This window comes from Ananas comosus, linkage group 22 (genome assembly GCF_001540865.1).
Source record: "Ananas comosus cultivar F153 linkage group 22, ASM154086v1, whole genome shotgun sequence".
Classification (NCBI taxonomy): Eukaryota; Viridiplantae; Streptophyta; class Magnoliopsida; order Poales; family Bromeliaceae; genus Ananas; species Ananas comosus.
In genome coordinates, this window is record NC_033642.1 from 7507817 (window position 1) to 7526898 (window position 19082).

The following is a 19082-nucleotide window of genomic DNA, read 5'->3' on the forward strand; positions in this document are numbered from 1 at the left end:
TGTACATACGTGTAAAATCTTCCATCTCTTTCATGGGAGAATTCAAAAAAGTTCTTTTGGATTTTTAGTAAAAAAAAAAAAAGATTGAAAAGAGTAGTTCAGAAATAAAAACTTTTGGATGAATAGATGTAAATCTTAGCTTTAGCTTCTACATTATATATTAAAAAAAAAAGTTAAATAATATTCAACCGAATCCGGATAAATTTAATCCAAATTGTAGATGAGATCAGATAGGGACGCATAAGATAATATTCGATCCGTTTTCATACCTACTCTAAATCTTTGTTTTGGTTTTAAAATAAAAATATTTTATAATATCTTATCAATATAAAAGTTTTCTTTATTATATGATTGAAAGTTAAAAGTTTGATTTTACGCCTTGAAAAATTTTGGCATTTATAACTTTGAAGAATAATGTATTTTATATACGAAATGATTTATCTTATTCAGAAACAACGATTTGCATACTTAATATAGTACTCATTACAGGCATTGTATCACACTCCTTACATATCAAATACTATATTCTCATTAAATAAACTAAAGTAATATACCAAATAAGATATTTACCTATTCAAGTAAAAGTCGAATTTGATAGATGAGGGGTGTAATCAAATGTCTAAAGTGGATATCGTTTTAGTTATATATTTTTTCTGTATAGAATAAATAATTTCGTACATAAATATACCTTCTTACCACATTATAGGTGTCAGGACTTTTAATTTGATGAGCAAAAATCACACTCCAAACTATCAATCACATATAAAAAATTATTATACTAGATAAGTTATTATCAAATATTTTATTTCTACATCCAAATATGGTCTAAAAGAAGCCAACGAGAGAATAGTGTTAATATACTTTTCACGTGTTTCTACAACCATACAATACATAGAGCTGTGAGAATATAATCCAATGTAAAGCACAAAAGCAAAGTAGCACATTAAGCTGATAAGTTATAGAGGCTCTATTTCCTATTAATTTTCTAATCTCAATTATCAAAAAAACTTAGAAAAATTTTATAAATTAGACGCGCACCGAATTCTGATACCAACTGTAACGATCCAAGCCACTCGAACTAATAATTTGTTGGGCCTGCAACGATCCGACCCACTATAATAACTCATTAGATCAAACCACCGGCCCAAAATACTTAAGTTTAGTTTTTATCACTAGCGTGTAGGTCTCATATATTCTAATCAGAATTATTTTTCCACCCGATATGCAATTATTGGAGCGTTATACCGCTAATTCAAAATAGTACTTCTATAAAAAGCATGTTTATTTCATGTTTTTGGATTTTTTTCATACCGTATTTTGTTGTTGTTGTTACTTTTTGAGATCATAAAACTTTGAGTTCTATATTGGGATTAGCGTTCTCGAAGAAAATAATCTTTCACCTTCTTTGTACTATATTCCTCTCTCTATAGAGGAATTTTTTTTTTTTCTCTTCTGTTCCTCTTCGTCCGTGGACGTAAGCAGGCCTGCAGCCAAATTATTTTAAAACTCTTCATTGTCTGCTTCCTTCTCTGATCTTATTATTGTCCTGCAAGTTCTTTTCTGGAATCTGTAATTTTGCAAAACAACTTCAATGTGGTTTTGACCACCACAAATGCAACATGGTATCCAACTTTAGTGGGAAGTGCGGTGCTTATAAAAGCCTAAAATTAATCTTTTTTGGGGTTATTAAAAAGCTGGGACCTGTTACCAGTACATTTTGAGATGCTCAAGTGCTTATTAGGATGATATGGGCTTTTGTTTTTGGCCCAAATAAACTTGATTGGGTGTCCAAGAACGCGGCCGATCTAAAACGGACCGATCTAAAGCCCATTAAAAAGCTTAGGCGAAGCCCAATTTTCTCTTTTTCTATCGAATTGTATATTATATTATTACTGGTGTAGAGCTACTATGCTTCCGGAAGTATAAATAAGTTGATACTTTCGACTTTTTGGCCCTTTAATGAAAGATTGCGGGTTTGGAATCCTGGGACCTGAAGAATTATTCAAACCACCGTAACTTAATGCGGCAAGGAGATCTTTTGATTTAGAAAAAAAAAAAAAAAATACTACATGTACATCTCTTATAGAGGGTGTACATCACACACCATAATAAACTTGCGATCTCTGATACCAACGATCGTGGCCTTTGCCACTTGCACCATTATAAAAGAGTTGATAGTCTTTTTTTTTCTTTTTTTTGAGGTTTTAGTTGAAAAAACATCAATAAGATAAGTGAGTTAATTTGTTGCCGAGTGTATGGATAGCATTGGTCATTTATTAGAAAAGAGTAGGAGCTACAAATTAAAACAAAAATAAATACAATAAAGTGGCTTAATAATATGCAATTTTAGCTACATGAGGAGAAACACTTATTAGATATTAATAATGAGCTTTGAAGAAGAAGATCAGATAACCTTATAAATAGGCTTAATTTACTCTACTACACTATACTTCAGTGCTATTTTTATTTGCTATATTGTACTATTATTTGTTTAAAAGACGTCATTGTATTATTATATTTTATTAATCTCTACGCTGTATCTTAAATTTATTTTTATTTTTCTATTTCATACTTTTTTCTGTCATAGATATTGCTGAATTATTTTTTTTTCTTTATCAATCTCTACATTATTATTAACAAATTTATTATTTTAGACAAAATCCAACAACTTTAGTAAAATATGCGTATTAGATAGTAAAAAAATGTACAATAAATCTCCACGAAAGGCTCACTAAAAGTTTCCATCAAGTTATTTTTAATTATTTTTTTGTCATTTTTATATATTTTGTTATGTTTATGTTAAAATGAGTTAAATATACACTCTATCACTTTTAACAGATATTTTTTAATAGCTTTTATATCAAATTATAGGTTTATTGCTTATAGTGTAATGATTGATAAAAGAATAGTTGAGTGGTGCCTTTAGAAAAAAAAAATACACAGCTAAGGACGCGAAAAAATCTGTAAAATACGGTTTAATACAGTATAATTTGCTCATTTGTCCTCAAACTATGGAGGTGGATATTTTAGTCTTTAAACTTTAATTTGTTATAATTTCTAACTCAAACTTTCCGAATTACTGTAATCTAAGTCTTAGAATTCAATTTAGTTGACCAAATATTGATATATCGCTGGTATAAAAGTGATGTAGCATCTTAACTATTGCTGAATCACTAATCACATCACTATCACATCATTTTTATATTAATAATATATTAATATTTAGTCAAATAATTGGGTTATAAAAATTAATTATAATAATTCTGAAAGTTCGAGCTAGAAATTATAATAAATTAAAGTTTGAAAACCAAATTATCAACTCTCACATAGTCTGAGGACCAAAGGTGCAGTTCACCCTAAAAAAAATAAAAAAAAAAAAAGAACATTAAGAGTTCCCAATTTCACTAATAATTAATTATTGTAATAATCATTTCCAGAATAACAGACACTTATATTAGGCGAACATTAATTATACAAAGATTACAAGATATAAAGTAACCGTGACGGACTAATATTTTACAGACACATCTTTTTCTATCGTTGGATATCGAAACCTTTCTATTCTTTAATTGTGCGCTGAACCCGGCACGCCTACCAGCACTGGTCTGTCTCCCACGACCGGCGCGGCATTCGTCTGGGCGTCGGGGCCTGCGACAGCCCACCGTAAGAGCAAACCTGCCTACAACCGCCCGCCCGCTGCCGTATCACATCGCGGTCGTACTCGGCGCGCTTGTTCGGATCCGACAGCGTGGCGTAGGCCGCGTGGATCCGGATGAACTCCTCCGCCGACCCTCCGCCGTTCTGATCCACCGCCGCGGCAGCCACGTCGGGGTGGCGCTCGCGGGCCAGGCGGCGGTAGGCCGCCTTGATATCGCAGGCCGCGGCGAATGCAGGAACGCCGAGCACGTCGTAGAGCGTCGCCGGATTCGAACTCGGACTCGAACTCGAACTCGAATCTGAACCCGAATCCGAATTCCAGTTTCGCACCCGCGCGTTTGGGGCCGCGGCAGCAGCGCAGATGAAGTTTCTGCTGCCGCGGCGGCGGCGCGGAGTCCGATATCCGAGGAAGGATTTCGGACAGGAGGGGGACTGACCTGCTGCTGCTGCTGCTGCTGCTATCATGAAGTAATTTTCTCACACCTGGAAACGAGAATTTCAACTGTGAATTATTAGAATTAGAATTAGATTATTAGAATCATTCATTATTTGTTAATAATAAAGGGTGGTTTTCTGTACATGTGGATAAGGAGGAATAAATGTGATTTGGAGGATAAATGTGCTGAGTCAGCAGTTAAGTAATGGGATTCTTTGGAGGCGACATCACACGTGGCGACATTGCATGGCTCGGGGGAATCTTAGTCACATGTTATCACACTCTTGGAATAAGTATTCCAATAAGATAAAGTTTGAATCCGGATAAGGTGTGGGAGGTGAAAGATACCTCTGAATTTGAAGAATATAAATATTAACAATGCTATTTTATGAAAATTTAAGTTTTTTAAGTAATTTTTTTGAACATGCTGATACAAAAAAAAACCACGTAGAAAATTCAAAACTTGTAATAGAGGAAGATAAAAAAAAAAAAAAGCAACTCTCTAATCTAAATAAATAGAGGAGGAGAAGAAGATCTAAATATTGATACTCAAATTTACACAAACTAACAAGTTCATTAAGTTCATGGTATGAAGCTCAAGAAAAAGAAAACCTTTAACAGAGAAGAAACCCATAGAGAGGTACCAAACCAAAATAAATCACCACAATTGAAGCTCTACTCTTGTACACCAAAGCTCGATCCGCAACCTAAGCAATAAAGCTAAACTACTGTTTATAGCTCTGGCGAGCACTGTTTCTAATTGGTATGTAAGCTTAAGCTATCAGTAAATGGTGTTGTAATATGTGTGAATTTTTATTTTGCACAGAATTAATTGCTTTCAAGCATGCTGTTATAATTTGATTTGTACTTCTTTTTTTTTGGTTGAACTACCTTTTTTTTTCGGTTTTTCTTTCTATTAGATAGATTAGACTGGTTTTAATTTTTCCTCAACTTTTAGATAGTGGTCGTTATATATTTCGATCACTTTAATAAATTGCAGCAAAGAAAAATCATAATCATAAGGGAAAGAAACTTGTGATTCATCATTGGACTTGGGTTTTTTTTTTTTTTTGTTGGGAGAATGGCATAGGGTGATAATTTTATAAGGATATTAATTCATAGCTTGATTTGGACTAAGAGATTTGGATAATGATGAGACAGAAGAGTCCACCTGGGGCAAATTTCTACTCCGAAAGATGCAAATCATAGGGTGATAATTTATAAGGATATTAATTCGTAGCTTGATTTGGATGAAGAGATTTGGATAATGACAAAGGCAGAAGAGTCCACCTGGGGCAAATTTCTACTTTGAAAGATGCAGAGCTCTTAAAAGATATTAGAACGTATGCACCCGAATATTGCAACGTGGCGTATATAGGGGTGGAAACGAGCCGAGCTCGAGCAAGCTTACCTCGGCTCAAATTCGGCTTGAAACTAATTTCGGACCTAAATTTAAGCTCAAGCTTGGATTGAATTAATTCGAGCCGAGCTCGAGCGAGCCTAATTTCGAGTCGAGCGAGCTCGAGCCCTAAACGAACCGCTTGAAATTCTCAACATTATACCATCAATAGTTTAATTTGTATAGAATATTATCTATAATTTGATACAAAAATATGTCTAATAGTTCAAAGTACAAAATAATTATATAAAATATAGTATTATAATATGAAGAAAAATAATTTATGAGTTAAATATCTAATCTTTTCAGCCTCACATGTCTTCTCTTCCGCCTTCAATCTCCATATTATTTATTTCTATTTATGCAGTCAAAAATAAATAAATTATATAGATAAATATTGGATTAAACTATCCAATCATATATAACTAAAATTAAAATGTGATATGAATAATAATTTTTTATTTTAAAAATATTCTGTATATTTTCTCAAGCATACAATTAATAGTAAGGTAGTCAATGATGGGCATATGCTGTTAGTTGGTAACTTGGAGGGCTTCCGGCTTGGCCACTTAGGGTGAGAGACAGAAAAAGAGAAAGAGAGAAACATATTGAAAATTTAGAGCTCTGTGAAAGAAAGAAAGAAAATGATATAATTTAGTGAATTTTGCTCTTTATATTGTTTATTGATTTTTTATGGAAAAAGTGCAAATTTTAATAAACGAGATATTATCGCCTAATATATAATAAAATTATATTATTTATATATTTTTAATATATATATATATAGATATGAGAGATTAGAGATTGAGAGAGAGAGTGTTTAGAACTACTATGTATCAAATAATATAGAGATTTGATGTTTTGAATTTTTACTATTTGATAAGAATTGTATGTGGATGATTCGTCTTTCTAGGTTTAATATAATCTCTATGATTGAGTAGGTCTATAGGTAATTATTATATTATCAGAAAAAATGTTAAAGGGGTTGATCTAAGAATAAATCCGAAGCCCAGTCTCTATATTTCGTAGGTATAGTAGCTCTAATAATATAATATATATATATATTTAATATATATTATATATATATTATATATGATTAGGTTGAAATTATTAATTAGTAAACTTTGTTTTACTATCAAGTTTTTAAACCCTGGATTGAAATTGCTAGGGTCAAAATTATTATCGTCTTAGAGGTGAGTAGTACCCTAAGGTTGTTGGCACCCTATGAATTATAGTATTTATATAGTTGAAATAATGAAAAGAGTGATCATGATAAAAATAAAGTACAATGTTTGGTACTTTAAAAGCATATGAAGCTATTTAATATATATATATATATATATATTATATTTATTATATATTATATTTATATATTATATTTATAATTTGAGTTTTCGGGCCTGCGACGAACCGAGTATAAAAAAAAAAAAAAAAAAGAAACAAACAAAAAAAAAAATTCTCAAGCTCGGCTTGAAATAAATTTCGAGCCTTTTTTTTGGTTCAAGCTCGGCTCATTTAATTTTGAGTCGAGCTCGAGCGAGCCAAATATCGAGTCGAACGCGAGTCGAACGCGAGCTGGCTCGCTCATTTGCCAGCCCTAGGCGTATAGCAGTGTATGAGCTCATGTTGGCATAGTTCGTTTTGACCGGGACTTTTATTAAAGATAAAGAGCTCGGCATCGAAGTTTTAGCCCAAATAAAAAAATAAAAAAAAAAATTAAAATTAAAATATTTTGTTTTAGAGGAGGAGGGTGCTAAACATTGTATTTTGTTTATTTACAGGATAAGGCCATTCAATTGAGTATAATATGTAGCTATTCCGCAAGCTTCCTTACTGTAACGAGGTACAGAGATTTGCTGCAGTAAGATCTGTTTCGCGCTCTTTGAGAGATTTTAAAATATGTTTCTATTGCAACAATCCCACAAATCCCAAACAAGAACTTTGGTCTTTGGCAAAGAAGCATCAGAGCCGAAGCTCCTGAATATCATAAACTTCTTTAGTTTTATGGCTGGCGAGCAACAGAGCCGAAGAAGCTACCTATTTTAGGAAAAGCATATTTCGAAACACAGGATAGCTTGCCGGTAGTAGTTACAAAAAAGAAAAAAAGAGAAAAAAAACATTCATTCATCAGAAGCTTAAATCTCAAAGATGGTCTAATCATTAATTAAACCCAACTCATGCTGCGAACCAGCATGAAGCTTTTTCCAAACAGTACTTTCGTTTGATCAAACTAACTACAATACACCTCAAAAACCTATTCGATTATGCGCTTAATGCATAAGAATTTGGATAGCACTCAACTTGGTCATTTTCTGGGTTTAGTTTCCTGATAAGGTTATATCAAAACCTATGGAAAAAAACGTAAGGGTTCGAACCATCAAAAGCACGATTTAAAGAGTCTACAATTCGTCCTTTTCAGAAGAATATTCAGCCTCCTCGTTTGTAGAATCGGCATCGGTCCCCTTTGTGGCTGTGTCCTTCTCTTCGGCCTCGGCTTCCTCTGTGTCGTCTTCCTCCTCAATGGTTGCGTCAGGGCTGATGTCGAGGCTCTTCTGCACAGACTTGTAGATGCTCGAGGCGAACTCTTTGGGATCATTGAGCGTGAAACCGCTCTCCATCAGGGCTGTTTGGTATATGAGCCGCGCTGTCTGCTTCACACTTTCATCCTATAGGTATTGCAATGCAGTTCTAATTAGCTAAATTCAATTCAAGTTAATGAGAAAACTAACAGAGTTTTCAAGTTGCCAGAAAATAAGGGGAAAAAAAAAAAAAATTGCAGTGACAACAAGTTGCAATTGTTGCTTCCCCTCCTGTAAATCTGAAGTTGTGGAGTTGTCCAATTTATCAGTTGGAAAAGTCAGGTTCTCAGTTTGGAAGAGTTTTTTAAGAGGACCGCTTTCGTAGGGTATAGGGCTATATGCATTACCAAATCAAGTTTTTAACAGCATCTATGAAACTTTAGATTCTGCAGGGATCTATATAGGTAACTTTGCAAGGTCATATATGTATCTCATGAAATTAATCAGGAGGCGACACTGCAAACTGTAAACAGATATTAGAAACCAAATTCTTATAGACTTAGTACCTCAGAGTCCTTCGCGACTTTATCACGAAGCTCCTTGATGATTGGGTGCCTAGGATTAATCTCAAGAACCCTCTTGCCGCGCATGTACGCCTGCTTACTAGCATCAGAGAGGGTCTGCAACTGCATGATCTTCTCCATGTTTGCACTCCACCCATACTTGGACGTGACAACCACACAGGGAGTGTTGTCCAAGCGGTTGCTTATCTTTACAGAGTCAACATTCTCACTTGAAAGAGCATTCTTCCACCAGTCAGTCAGCTCCTTGAAGGACTCCTTGAGGTCCTTCAGCTTCGAGTCCTTGCCAAGTTTGAGACCCTCCTTGGACACGTTCTGGAACTTCTTGTCCTCATAGTCCATCAAGTATTGCATCAGGTATTCGTCCACAGGGTCGGTGAAGAAAATAACCTGCAAAGTTGAGGAACAGGAGAGTAAGATACTGAAATCAAGTCCCAGTTGGAAGACAGGACCAGCCTGCATCAGCTAACCACAAGGGTTTAGCATGCGCATGCTGACAGAGTATCTAAAAGGTTTAGAGGGATATCTAGAATACCGTCTATTCAGCTCAACAAAAGTTTATTCCAAGCAACATTCAAAATTTTCTTATCTAATATGAGATTGGGATGGTTGCTAAAACAAATTATCTTAACTTTTCTCTGTGAAAGTAATTTTGATGTGATCTAATTGGTAAAGAGTTGAAAAACTGGCATTATTGCAGCAGCATGCAGAGGGATATGCCTAAGTGTGCCGCATTGCACGATCCATTGTATTCTACATGCGACAGTGCAGATCCATGAACAAAATATGCCTGGAATGATAAACATTTAATACAACAGATAACTATACATACACTTTTTCTTCAATAAAAATAAAAATAAAAACAAGCATGAAGTACAAGAGTTACTTAAGAGAGCAAATATTACGTAAACTTAACAAAAGATTAGGACACTAAATAATCATGAACTATTTATGAATTGCTCGTCTTTGAGAAACTTCAGGATAATGAAAATGCTAAAGACAATTCATGGAAGAAGTTGGGAGGCAAAGAAATGAAAAATGATCTCTGGATTCTAAGTCAAAGAATAAATTCAGCAAACTTAGTAGGTACTACTGCCTTGTTTGAACATATATGAGAACCAAAATGTAAAATGCTCTATCATTCACTCGAAGATAAAAGACTTGCGGGCTGCAAACAAGGGTATCATGAATCCATCTTACCTCATAATTCTTCTTGGTGAGCCTCTCAAGGAATGGAGATTTCTCCAACTGTTCCTTGCTTGTACCCGTGATGTAGAATATATCCTTTTGTGCTGGCTTCATTCTTGAGATGTACTCGTCAAGCGAGGCAAGTTTACCTTCAGACTTCGTGCTGAAAAGTCACAAGATCGCTTAACATTCTTCTCACTACAACCAACCATAGCAAAAAAAAATTAACCAAAAGTGCTCGCTCAGGACAAACCTCTCAAATCTAAGGAGCTTAGCAAGACGATTCCTGTTAGTTGCATCCTCAATAATGCCAAGCTTGATGGATTTACCAAATTCATTCCAGAACTTAGCGTATTGTCCCTTTTTCTCATCATTTTCACTAGATTTCTCATCATCTGGTTGTCAATGTGATCACTCGAAATCACAAATAGAAACTAGCAAAAGGTTGAAATATTTGAATGAAAGCAAGTTAGAATACCTGTCTTATCTTTGTTGCTAAATTCATCAGGATCTTCATCTGCAATCTTCCTAATCATGTCAAGAGCCTTACGGATTAATTTCTTCTTAATGGTCTTAAGACTGCTGTGTTGTTGAAGCATTTCACGTGACACATTGAGCGGTAATGTGTCTGAATCAACAAGACCCTATATAGATTTATGAAAAGAAAATGTTAATGTAGGCAAGCTCATTCAAACATATAATATTCCCATAATCTAGAAACTAATGCACCACAGACCTTCAAAAAGCTAAGGTACTTGGGAAGAAGCTCATCAAATTCGTCGGAAATGAAGACTCTTCTGACATACAGCTTCAAGTTGGACTTGTTGGAGTTGTAATAGCTCTCATAAAGATCATGAGGAGCCTTTGGAGGCACAAAGAGAAGAGCTTTGAACTCTACATCACCTTCAGCTGTAAAGTGGCTCCAAGCTAGAGGTTTTTCATCACCGAAATCCTGAATAGCAGTAATGTATATGTTTAGCGAGGCTGCAAAAGCTAAAAAGGTAATTGATACTTCAAAAGGAATATATAAAATGTATAAGCACATAAGATTCATTTTATTAGCGAGAGTAAATAAAATAGCACTAGAGTGGACAAGAAATCTCGCGCCAAAATTTTTAGATGATAGAGTTCAAAAAAGGTTGGTTCTTATGATAATTCCTTTAACAGGTATATGAGTGTCCAAATGATTACCTTAGCTAGAGTGTGATAGAATTTGGAGTATTCTTCATCAGTGACCTCCTTAGGATTACGGAGCCATATAGCCTTCATATCATTCAGAACTTCCCATTCATAAGTTGTTTCCTTCACAGTTTTAGTTTTGGGCTTCTTGTCAGCACCTTCCTCTTCGGTTTCTTCATCTTCTGAAGAGGTGGTTTCCGCTGGGGGAAAAAGAGAAGAAGAAGAGAAATGGGGGTAAGACATTAGTCAGATAAAATTGAAATTGCGATTTGCCTTAAATAGAGTGTTTGAAAAGTAATCACAAGGCTTTACATGATTCCTCTTCCTCGCTGGATTCAGTAGATTCATCTTCATCAGACAGCACTTCTACATCCACCTCTTTGCTAGCCCATAAATAAATGGGAAAGTTGATGAATTGAGAATACTTCTTGACCAGTTCCTGCAATAAGAATGATCAACTATTAGTATAAATGAAATAAATACACTTATTGGCAAACCTCTCAACAACTGCCAAGAAAGCATATGCTAGATATTAGATAATTAACTACAATATCTACATGATTCAGAATAAAGCCAGGAATGACCAGAAACAAAAAAAAAAAAAAGAACAAAATGTTAACATAAGAACATAGAATATGGCACCTCAATTTCACCAAATTGGTAGGCAGGCAATAGAACCAAGAATTTCCTAATTCAAACAGCTAAAAGATGTGCTACAACACTAATCAATGCGTAGACTCTTCTTTATTTTAAAACAGTAATTTCTTTTCAGCAATCATTCTTACTTATCATTTTGTCATCCAAAAGAATGACAAGAAGTAATTACCTTATAATTGGAATGTTTGAATTTGGCCTCTTCATCACTAGTAACTGGGAAGAAAGCAACGCACACTTCAACAAATGACAAACCATCTTACACGGAATAACAATCTGCAAACTACAGTTCATAGATTGCATTCTGGTTACCCGCAATTCTTTTGTTTGACCAAGTCTTTGACTGCAGATTCTAAAAGAGTTTAGGTTTAACACTAAACATGCACCGCAATACTGGCAAGAAACTAAGACTGGTTTAATAATACTAATGAGTCTCACAACATGACTATCAACGTGATCCAAGAACTACTCAATAGACACACCACCAAACAAGGATGAAACATGAAGGTTCACAGGCATAATAAACAATTTATAGCAGTAATCAAGCATTAAGAAAAATGACCATTATTGTCACAAAATAGTGTAAATTAAAAAAAAAGACAATTAAGAGCCAGCAGAAATTAAATCTAGTGAATTGGTGAATGGTAAACAAAAGATACTAATATTCAGGGACATGGATACTAATATAATCATGAGAAATTAGGTAGCATTGGAAAGTATTATTTCCAAAAAACAAATAGAGTGCACAAGAATTACAATCATGTATGTACCTTCAGTTTGTCTTCTTCCAAATACTCCTTGGCTTCATCTCTAAGATGCAGTCTTATTTCAGTTCCACGTCCTAGGGGCTCATTCCAAGTATCCTCAGATATGGCAAAAGACCCATCAGCCTTAGACTCCCATACATACCTACCCGAATCATAGAGTAGGACAACATCAAGTTGTAGTTTTGGTAATGGCAAAAAGAGAGCAAGGCGAAAGTGTTGATGGTATGTTTTGGAAAGAATACTATGCAGCATTTCTTACTGTATGTCATCATTGTGCTTGCTAAGAACTTCAACATAGTCAGCGACCAAGTAAACTGAGTAGAACCCAACACCAAACTGCCCGATGAGATTGAGGTCACCCCCTGTCTGCATCTTTTCCACAAATGCTGTAGGTAACGAGAAACAGAAACACATCTGAGCATATACTCTGCGTATATGACGGTATCATTGGGGTAGCAAGGAGCAGAAGAAAGCATAGTTGCACCTGAAGTTCCAGATTTGGCAATGGTCCCCAAGTTCTTAATGAGATCTTCTTTTGTCATACCAATACCTCGGTCACGAATGGAAAGGATCTTCTTCTCCTTATCCAACTTAATCTACACACAGCAAAAATCACATTGTAAGCCAACTGAAATTCACTCAGAATAGAGCAAAAGAGCATCAATTTCGTAACACGCCTTACCAGGATTTCAAGCTTTGTGTTGTCACCTTCACCTAGGATCTCCTTATTAGTAAGGGACAAGAACCTGATCTTATCTAATGCCTGTTTTAAAAGCCAATAATAAGCAATTAACATATAGGATCAGAAACTAAAATTTAAAATGGATGATTAATATAGTTATAACCACATACGTCTGATGCATTGGAGATGAGTTCCCTCAAGAAGATATCCTTGTTACTGTAGAGCGAGTTGATGATTATATCCATCAAACGGGAAACCTCAGCTTGGAACTCAAACTTCTCAGCATTACTCCGAAGAGTCTTCCTCGAGATCGATTCGGCCTCCCTATTATTCCAACAAAAACAATACAAAAAATCGCATCGTTTACATCCGAACTAACACATCACCGAACAACCAAAGCAGATCGAACAGAAACCAATAAGAATCGGATCAATGAACCTGTTGGCGACATCGGAATCGGTGGACAAGCCACTGGGGACGGCTCCGAGCTTCTCCTCGACCTTGGGGGGGTCCGCGAGCTCGTCGGAGTCGCCGCTCTCCTCCGCATTCGCGTGGAGCTTGCGCCCTGCGAGATCCGCAACAGAACGATAAACCCTAGCACGGAGCGGGGTTCTAGATCGCAGATGCTACGGAAGAGAACAGAAACCCTAGCGTCGGAACCCTAGATCGGAGGGGGTGTTACCTTGATCGGGGATGGTGGAGAGGAGGAGGAGGAGGAGGAGAGCCGAGGGGATCGCCCACTTCCTCATGGCGCTCGACTTCGACTGCGTTGGATTCGTTCGAGTGAGAGAGAACGAAGAGGGCGAGTGGGGTTGTGGGGAATTATAAATGATGCTCAGAGCTTCGGGAAGTGGACTTACGACGCGGAAATCAACTTCATCGAGCCAGCGTGGAGGATCGGACGGCTAGGATTGCGCATATCGACACGTGGCGCATTTCTACTGGCTTCTAGTGAGCCCATGACGTGGAATGAACCNGGCTTCTAGTGAGCCCTTGACGTGGAATGAACCAGTGGGGGGGTTAGCGATCCATTTCTAAGGGGGCCCACTGGTACCTTGCGCACGTGCCACGTGGCGGAAGGCGATTGGGGGGCCTGACGTAGAGGTACTAGAAGTCTAGAACGTTCTCTCCCGTCTTTTAGACGTAATGGGCCGGTCCAAACTTATTGGGTAGTATTGCGTAGACCAGTTTCGTAGACCAGCCAATCAGAATGAGGAGAACAACGTAGGAAAATTGGAAAGTTTTATTTGATTGGTCCTGTTCGAGATGATGTGTGCAACACGTCGAGTCAAAAGTTTCCCTCATACGGACTCAATTTACCGGGCCGAGATTTTAGGCCCAGTAGGTACTTTTTCACTAATGAGGGCCTGTTTGCGCCGCGCATGCCACGTCTAAATTATATAGAAACTTTAAATTAGAGCTTCTGCATTAACGCGGTACTACATAGTGGGCTAGTTCGTACTACCAAGCCAAATAAGCCTTATGATTAGCTTAAAATTAAAGCCTTAAGCTAATGGTAATTATGAAATATAAAAATTTTTAACTATGAATATAATGAGCAGTAATTCCATCTTTCCAGATATTCCAAAAGCCTGCAAAGCTCTTATATTTTGAGTTCATTTTGTCCTCGTTCTTTATTGGCGTAATTTTAACGTGTTTTCTCTTTTGTTATTTCTCCTGTCAGTGCATGTTGTGTCGTTCATATAATTCTTTTTCTTTTTCTTTTTTTTTTTTTGTTAAGTAACACTCCAAAAAAAGAGGGGGATTTTTTTATTTTTTTTTTCAAAAAGGCACTATAACATCTGAAATGGGGTTTCCTAATAAGAGTCCTGTGTTGCTGTTGATGATCTGTTTCTCGGCGTGAGCTGGGCCTCACCTTCTTGGTCCGGCCCACATTGTAATGCGGACCGTGCCGGGCCACAAGGCCAAGCCCGGCCCGTTATGGCCTGGTCCATTTATGACTGGGCCTAAGTACCAGATCGGTCCGTTGGTTTTTTTAATTTGCTTTTTTCCAAATATGTTTTTTAGTTTTTCGTATTTATTCTTCAAAATTAATTTAAACTATTTAAATTTTAAATACTCTTTAAAAAGGTCATATAAAACTTATTTATTTAATAATATATATATATATATATACATATATACATATATATATATATATATACATATATATGTATATATATATACATATATATATATATATANGACATGATACATAGAGTATACTTGAATAAAATATTACTTTAAATATATTTAAATATATATATATATATATATATATATATATATATATATATATATATATATAAATCAATTGAACCGACTGTGTTAGGTTACAGTCCAAAAAAAAGTGGCCCGACCCGATTTTCTGGCCACCTTGTGGTCCTTTTGGGTTATGCGAGTCGTACACGGTTCACATTACACCTCTATCCACAGAGTCCTTGTTCTGAAACCCTTCCGAAATACCTAAATATATTATAAAAAAAAAAATACTTTGTCCAGATACAAATTTCATAATTTTTTACATATGTTGACATGACGCAATCTCATTTTTTTTTTCACACTACTAGAATTACCATTCAACCAATAAATTAAATGCATATATCATCATGATTTGTAACTGTTTTCCAAATAAAATGTTCATCCTCACCATTTATGTGGAATGGCATAAAAATTGTAAGTGGGCTCAAAACATGCATGCTAGTAATATTCATAGCCAAGAAACATTTATTAAGGATCTTCCAAGTACAGAAAAAGTGGCATAAAAATATTAATGAAGTCATCTTTACAAAGAATAGATTACATTTTAGTTAATAAGTATTGTGACAATTCGAATAACTATCCATAATATTAAAATATGTTATATCAACACTAATTGTAGCTTAGCAGCCTTAGCTACTGAATATAAAATATGAAATTACTAATCTTTGATAATTTAGTTTTTAGATACACAAACAGTTATTTCGCATACTATTCTGTATTCAAATCACGTCAGACTTTTAGTTTCATTAAATTTTTTATTCTAGTTTATATCTTGGTTGTTTTACAGTAATCTTAGCTATTCTTATCTAACACTCCAAGAACAAAAATTGTCAATAGTGGTGTAATAAGGTCAAAATCCCAATCAAAGGCTTGTTCACCCTATTTAATGATTATTTATACATCACATGTATAGAGTTATTCCCTGTTGCATTCAATTGATGGGATATTCCACCAATAGGAGAAAGTACAATCTCTCCTCAATTTTCATTGCATTATTCAACAAGTTGTACCCATCATCCCTTCTTTACTATAATAAGAGATTTATGATTTTGTCCCTCCATTGAGCCATTGCTATATAGGAGCATTGCTGTACATACACTGTATGATATGTTTTATCAAACAAAATATGTTTTTATTTAAACCATTTTATAACTTTATCCACTCTAGATGCAAAGATATAAGATGTACACAGATAGCATTTTTTTTAATGCTGCTGCAGTTACACTTTAAGACACCCTGCATTACTATTGATGGCATGTCAATATCATTGTTATATTCTAAATATTAATTAGTAAATCCCAAATATCATTGTTAAATCTTAGGTACTGTACCAACCGTCCCTAGAACGGTGAAGGGCTTGGTGGTTGGTACCCGAGCTCCCAAGTTTGAATCCTAGTTGATTCACATTTTCAGCAAAATTTATTTTTAAATGAAATAAACAAAATGGATAGCGTGCTACCTATTTCTCCAAAAAAAAATAAAAATAAAAATCTTAGGCACTATAATTATACTCTTAAATTATAGTTTCTCAATATGTGTATGTCATCACATTAATAATGTTTTGAACCACGTGGAGACCCAAAGCATATTTAATATTTAAAGTATATATATATATATATATATATATATATATATATATATATATATATACTGCTTAATTACTAATATCTTTTGGATCGAACACTATTTCACCTGCTGGCACCTACCACGATCATCTTAACCCTACATCTTTCCATCCAATAACTAAAAACTCAAAAACACCACCCTTTCGTGCTTTTGAGAGTATTCTAGCTCATCTCTCTCTCTCTCTCTCTCTCTCTCTCTATATATATATATATATATATAATTAATTAAGCTAGAATACTTTTAGAAGCACCACCTTCTTGGTGCTTCAAAGTTTTTAGCTCTTGGATCCATTCCTTGATTATTAATAGCCTCTGGATCAAACACTATTCCGCCTATCACCATAATCCCAATCCTATATATATTTTTCCATCCAAAGACTAAAAGCTGAAAAGCACTATCTCTTTGGTGCTTTTAGAAGTATTCTAGCTCAACTCTCTCTCTATATATATATATATAAAACTATAGTAGGAGAATTATTTTTATTGAAGGGCCACATCAACATTCCCTCTCACTTATTGATCTATCACATTTGTTTATTTTTATTGCCCTGTAGTCCAATCATGGACCCAAAAGTTTCCCAACATTTTGCCCCACACCTTTTTTGTGTCACATTACTTTATAAGATGCTTGTGTACAATAAATATTATCATCCAATTTCTTTTTTTCTTTCATCTAACCTTTGCTCACAATTTTGTAATCAATGGGGGGCCACTATTTGCTGTATGTAGTGACTCATAATTCCTTTGTGATTATTGTATTGAAGCAAATTAAACTCTTTGTTTTTGCCTTTTTTGGGGTCTACTAAACTACTTGAATTTTTACATAATTTTTCAAAAAAAATACACTTAGAATGTAGTTACAAATAAAAACCCTAGAGCCTATTAACCTCTTTACGAGTTTATGCAAAAATATTATTTGAATGAAATTATTTATTTGAAATTTTACAATAATTTTATAGCGAAAAGGTTAAAACAAATATTCAAACTAGAGAATTATTTCTTAAGCGAGGAAGTTGCTTTTAGTTCCCCTTTTACAAACTTTTTAGTTCAGGACCTAGTAACTAACATTTCAAGAAAAAATACATAATAAAAATGTACATAACTTATCTGAACTATATACCATTTTGAGTTAGTTATCTAATCTTTTGAAATTTTAATTTTACTATCAAACATTTTCAATTTACTTGATTTAAGTCAATCAATAACAGTAAAACTTCAAAATTGAGCATGTCTTTTATTTTTTATCAGTTTAGTTAGTGTACTCATACAATTTTCGCAATTATAAATTTACTAAAGTAAATAATTATATAACTTAAATTTTAAAATAATGATAAATGCTAAATTTTGACATCTGTATTCGTATTCTATCAAATTCGATGTCGAATTTGATCGGAGTTTATCTTAACCACTTCCCCCTTATAAATTACTCAGAAATAATGGGCCATGGTCTATAAGTATCTTTTGAAAGTAAATTTTTTGTTTGAGAAACATAATTAATTAAATATATTTAATGAACTTTCGCATATTTATTTGGAGATGTGTTTAATGACATTCAAATTAAAAAAAAGTAACTTAATTTGATAAGATTGTATACTTTCACATATAAAGTAATTTATTTTATTTTGAAAAAAATAAGATATGTGTTCTAGTTTAGATATTTGATCACGCTCCTCATTTACAAAGTAACGTGAGCCCTGTTTCAATGCCTAGATGAGAATTTTCTTATGTGTTGGAATGTTTCGAATTCGATTTTTACATTTTTGAAAGATTTTAGCATTTATAATTTGAAAGAATAATATTTCATCAATAAGATAATTTATTTATCTTACTATAAAAAAATGACTTAATGTTAAATATGATATTCTAATTTAGATGTGTGATCACTCTCTTCATCTACAATCCCGTTTGGATATCGAAATAAATTATCAAAGGATAAATGATTTGTAACTTAATTTAATGATAATTTTCTATTATGATTATAAGTAAGGAGTTTGATTTTTTTACTTATTTAACGGTCTTGTTATTAAATGATTTGGCAGCGTAACATATTGCACATACGAAATGATTTATTTTATTATGAAAAAATAACTTAAAAGTCCAAATATGATATTTCATTCTAAATATTTAATCACT

The 19082-nt window shown here is 34.2% G+C and overlaps 2 protein-coding genes across 2 annotated transcripts; both read right to left on the reverse strand.

The window, feature by feature from the left end:
• LOC109727039 (chaperone protein dnaJ 11, chloroplastic) lies at window positions 3393-4272 on the reverse strand. The gene has a single exon (XM_020256899.1). The coding sequence runs from the start codon at window positions 4120-4122 to the stop codon at window positions 3592-3594; it is 531 nt and encodes a 176-aa protein (XP_020112488.1). The 5' UTR covers window positions 4123-4272; the 3' UTR covers window positions 3393-3591.
• Window positions 7592-13901, reverse strand: LOC109727261 (endoplasmin homolog). The gene is made up of 15 exons (XM_020257304.1): window positions 13745-13901; window positions 13501-13627; window positions 13233-13386; window positions 13063-13143; window positions 12865-12976; window positions 12640-12766; window positions 12384-12522; window positions 11272-11398; window positions 10972-11159; window positions 10517-10732; window positions 10259-10424; window positions 10034-10175; window positions 9793-9943; window positions 8578-8982; window positions 7592-8158 (listed from the first exon to the last, which is right to left on the reverse strand). The coding sequence occupies exons 1-15, from the start codon at window positions 13809-13811 to the stop codon at window positions 7892-7894; spliced, it is 2469 nt and encodes an 822-aa protein (XP_020112893.1). The 5' UTR covers window positions 13812-13901; the 3' UTR covers window positions 7592-7891.

What these genes read in the sequence shown, in the direction of transcription:
- LOC109727039 (XM_020256899.1), bottom strand. Translation starts at nt 4,122, where the DNA reads ATGATAGCAGCAGCAGCAGCAGCAGCAGGTCAGTCCCCCTCCTGTCCG.
- LOC109727261 (XM_020257304.1), bottom strand. Translation starts at nt 13,811, where the DNA reads ATGAGGAAGTGGGCGATCCCCTCGGCTCTCCTCCTCCTCCTCCTCCTC. An exon ending in TGCCAAATCTGGAACTTCAG is followed by an intron (nt 12,767 to 12,864) that starts GTGCAACTATGC and finishes CGTTACCTACAG; the next exon opens with CATTTGTGGAAAAGATGCAG. An exon ending in AAGCTCCTTAGATTTGAGAG is followed by an intron (nt 9,944 to 10,033) that starts GTTTGTCCTGAG and finishes GTGACTTTTCAG; the next exon opens with CACGAAGTCTGAAGGTAAAC.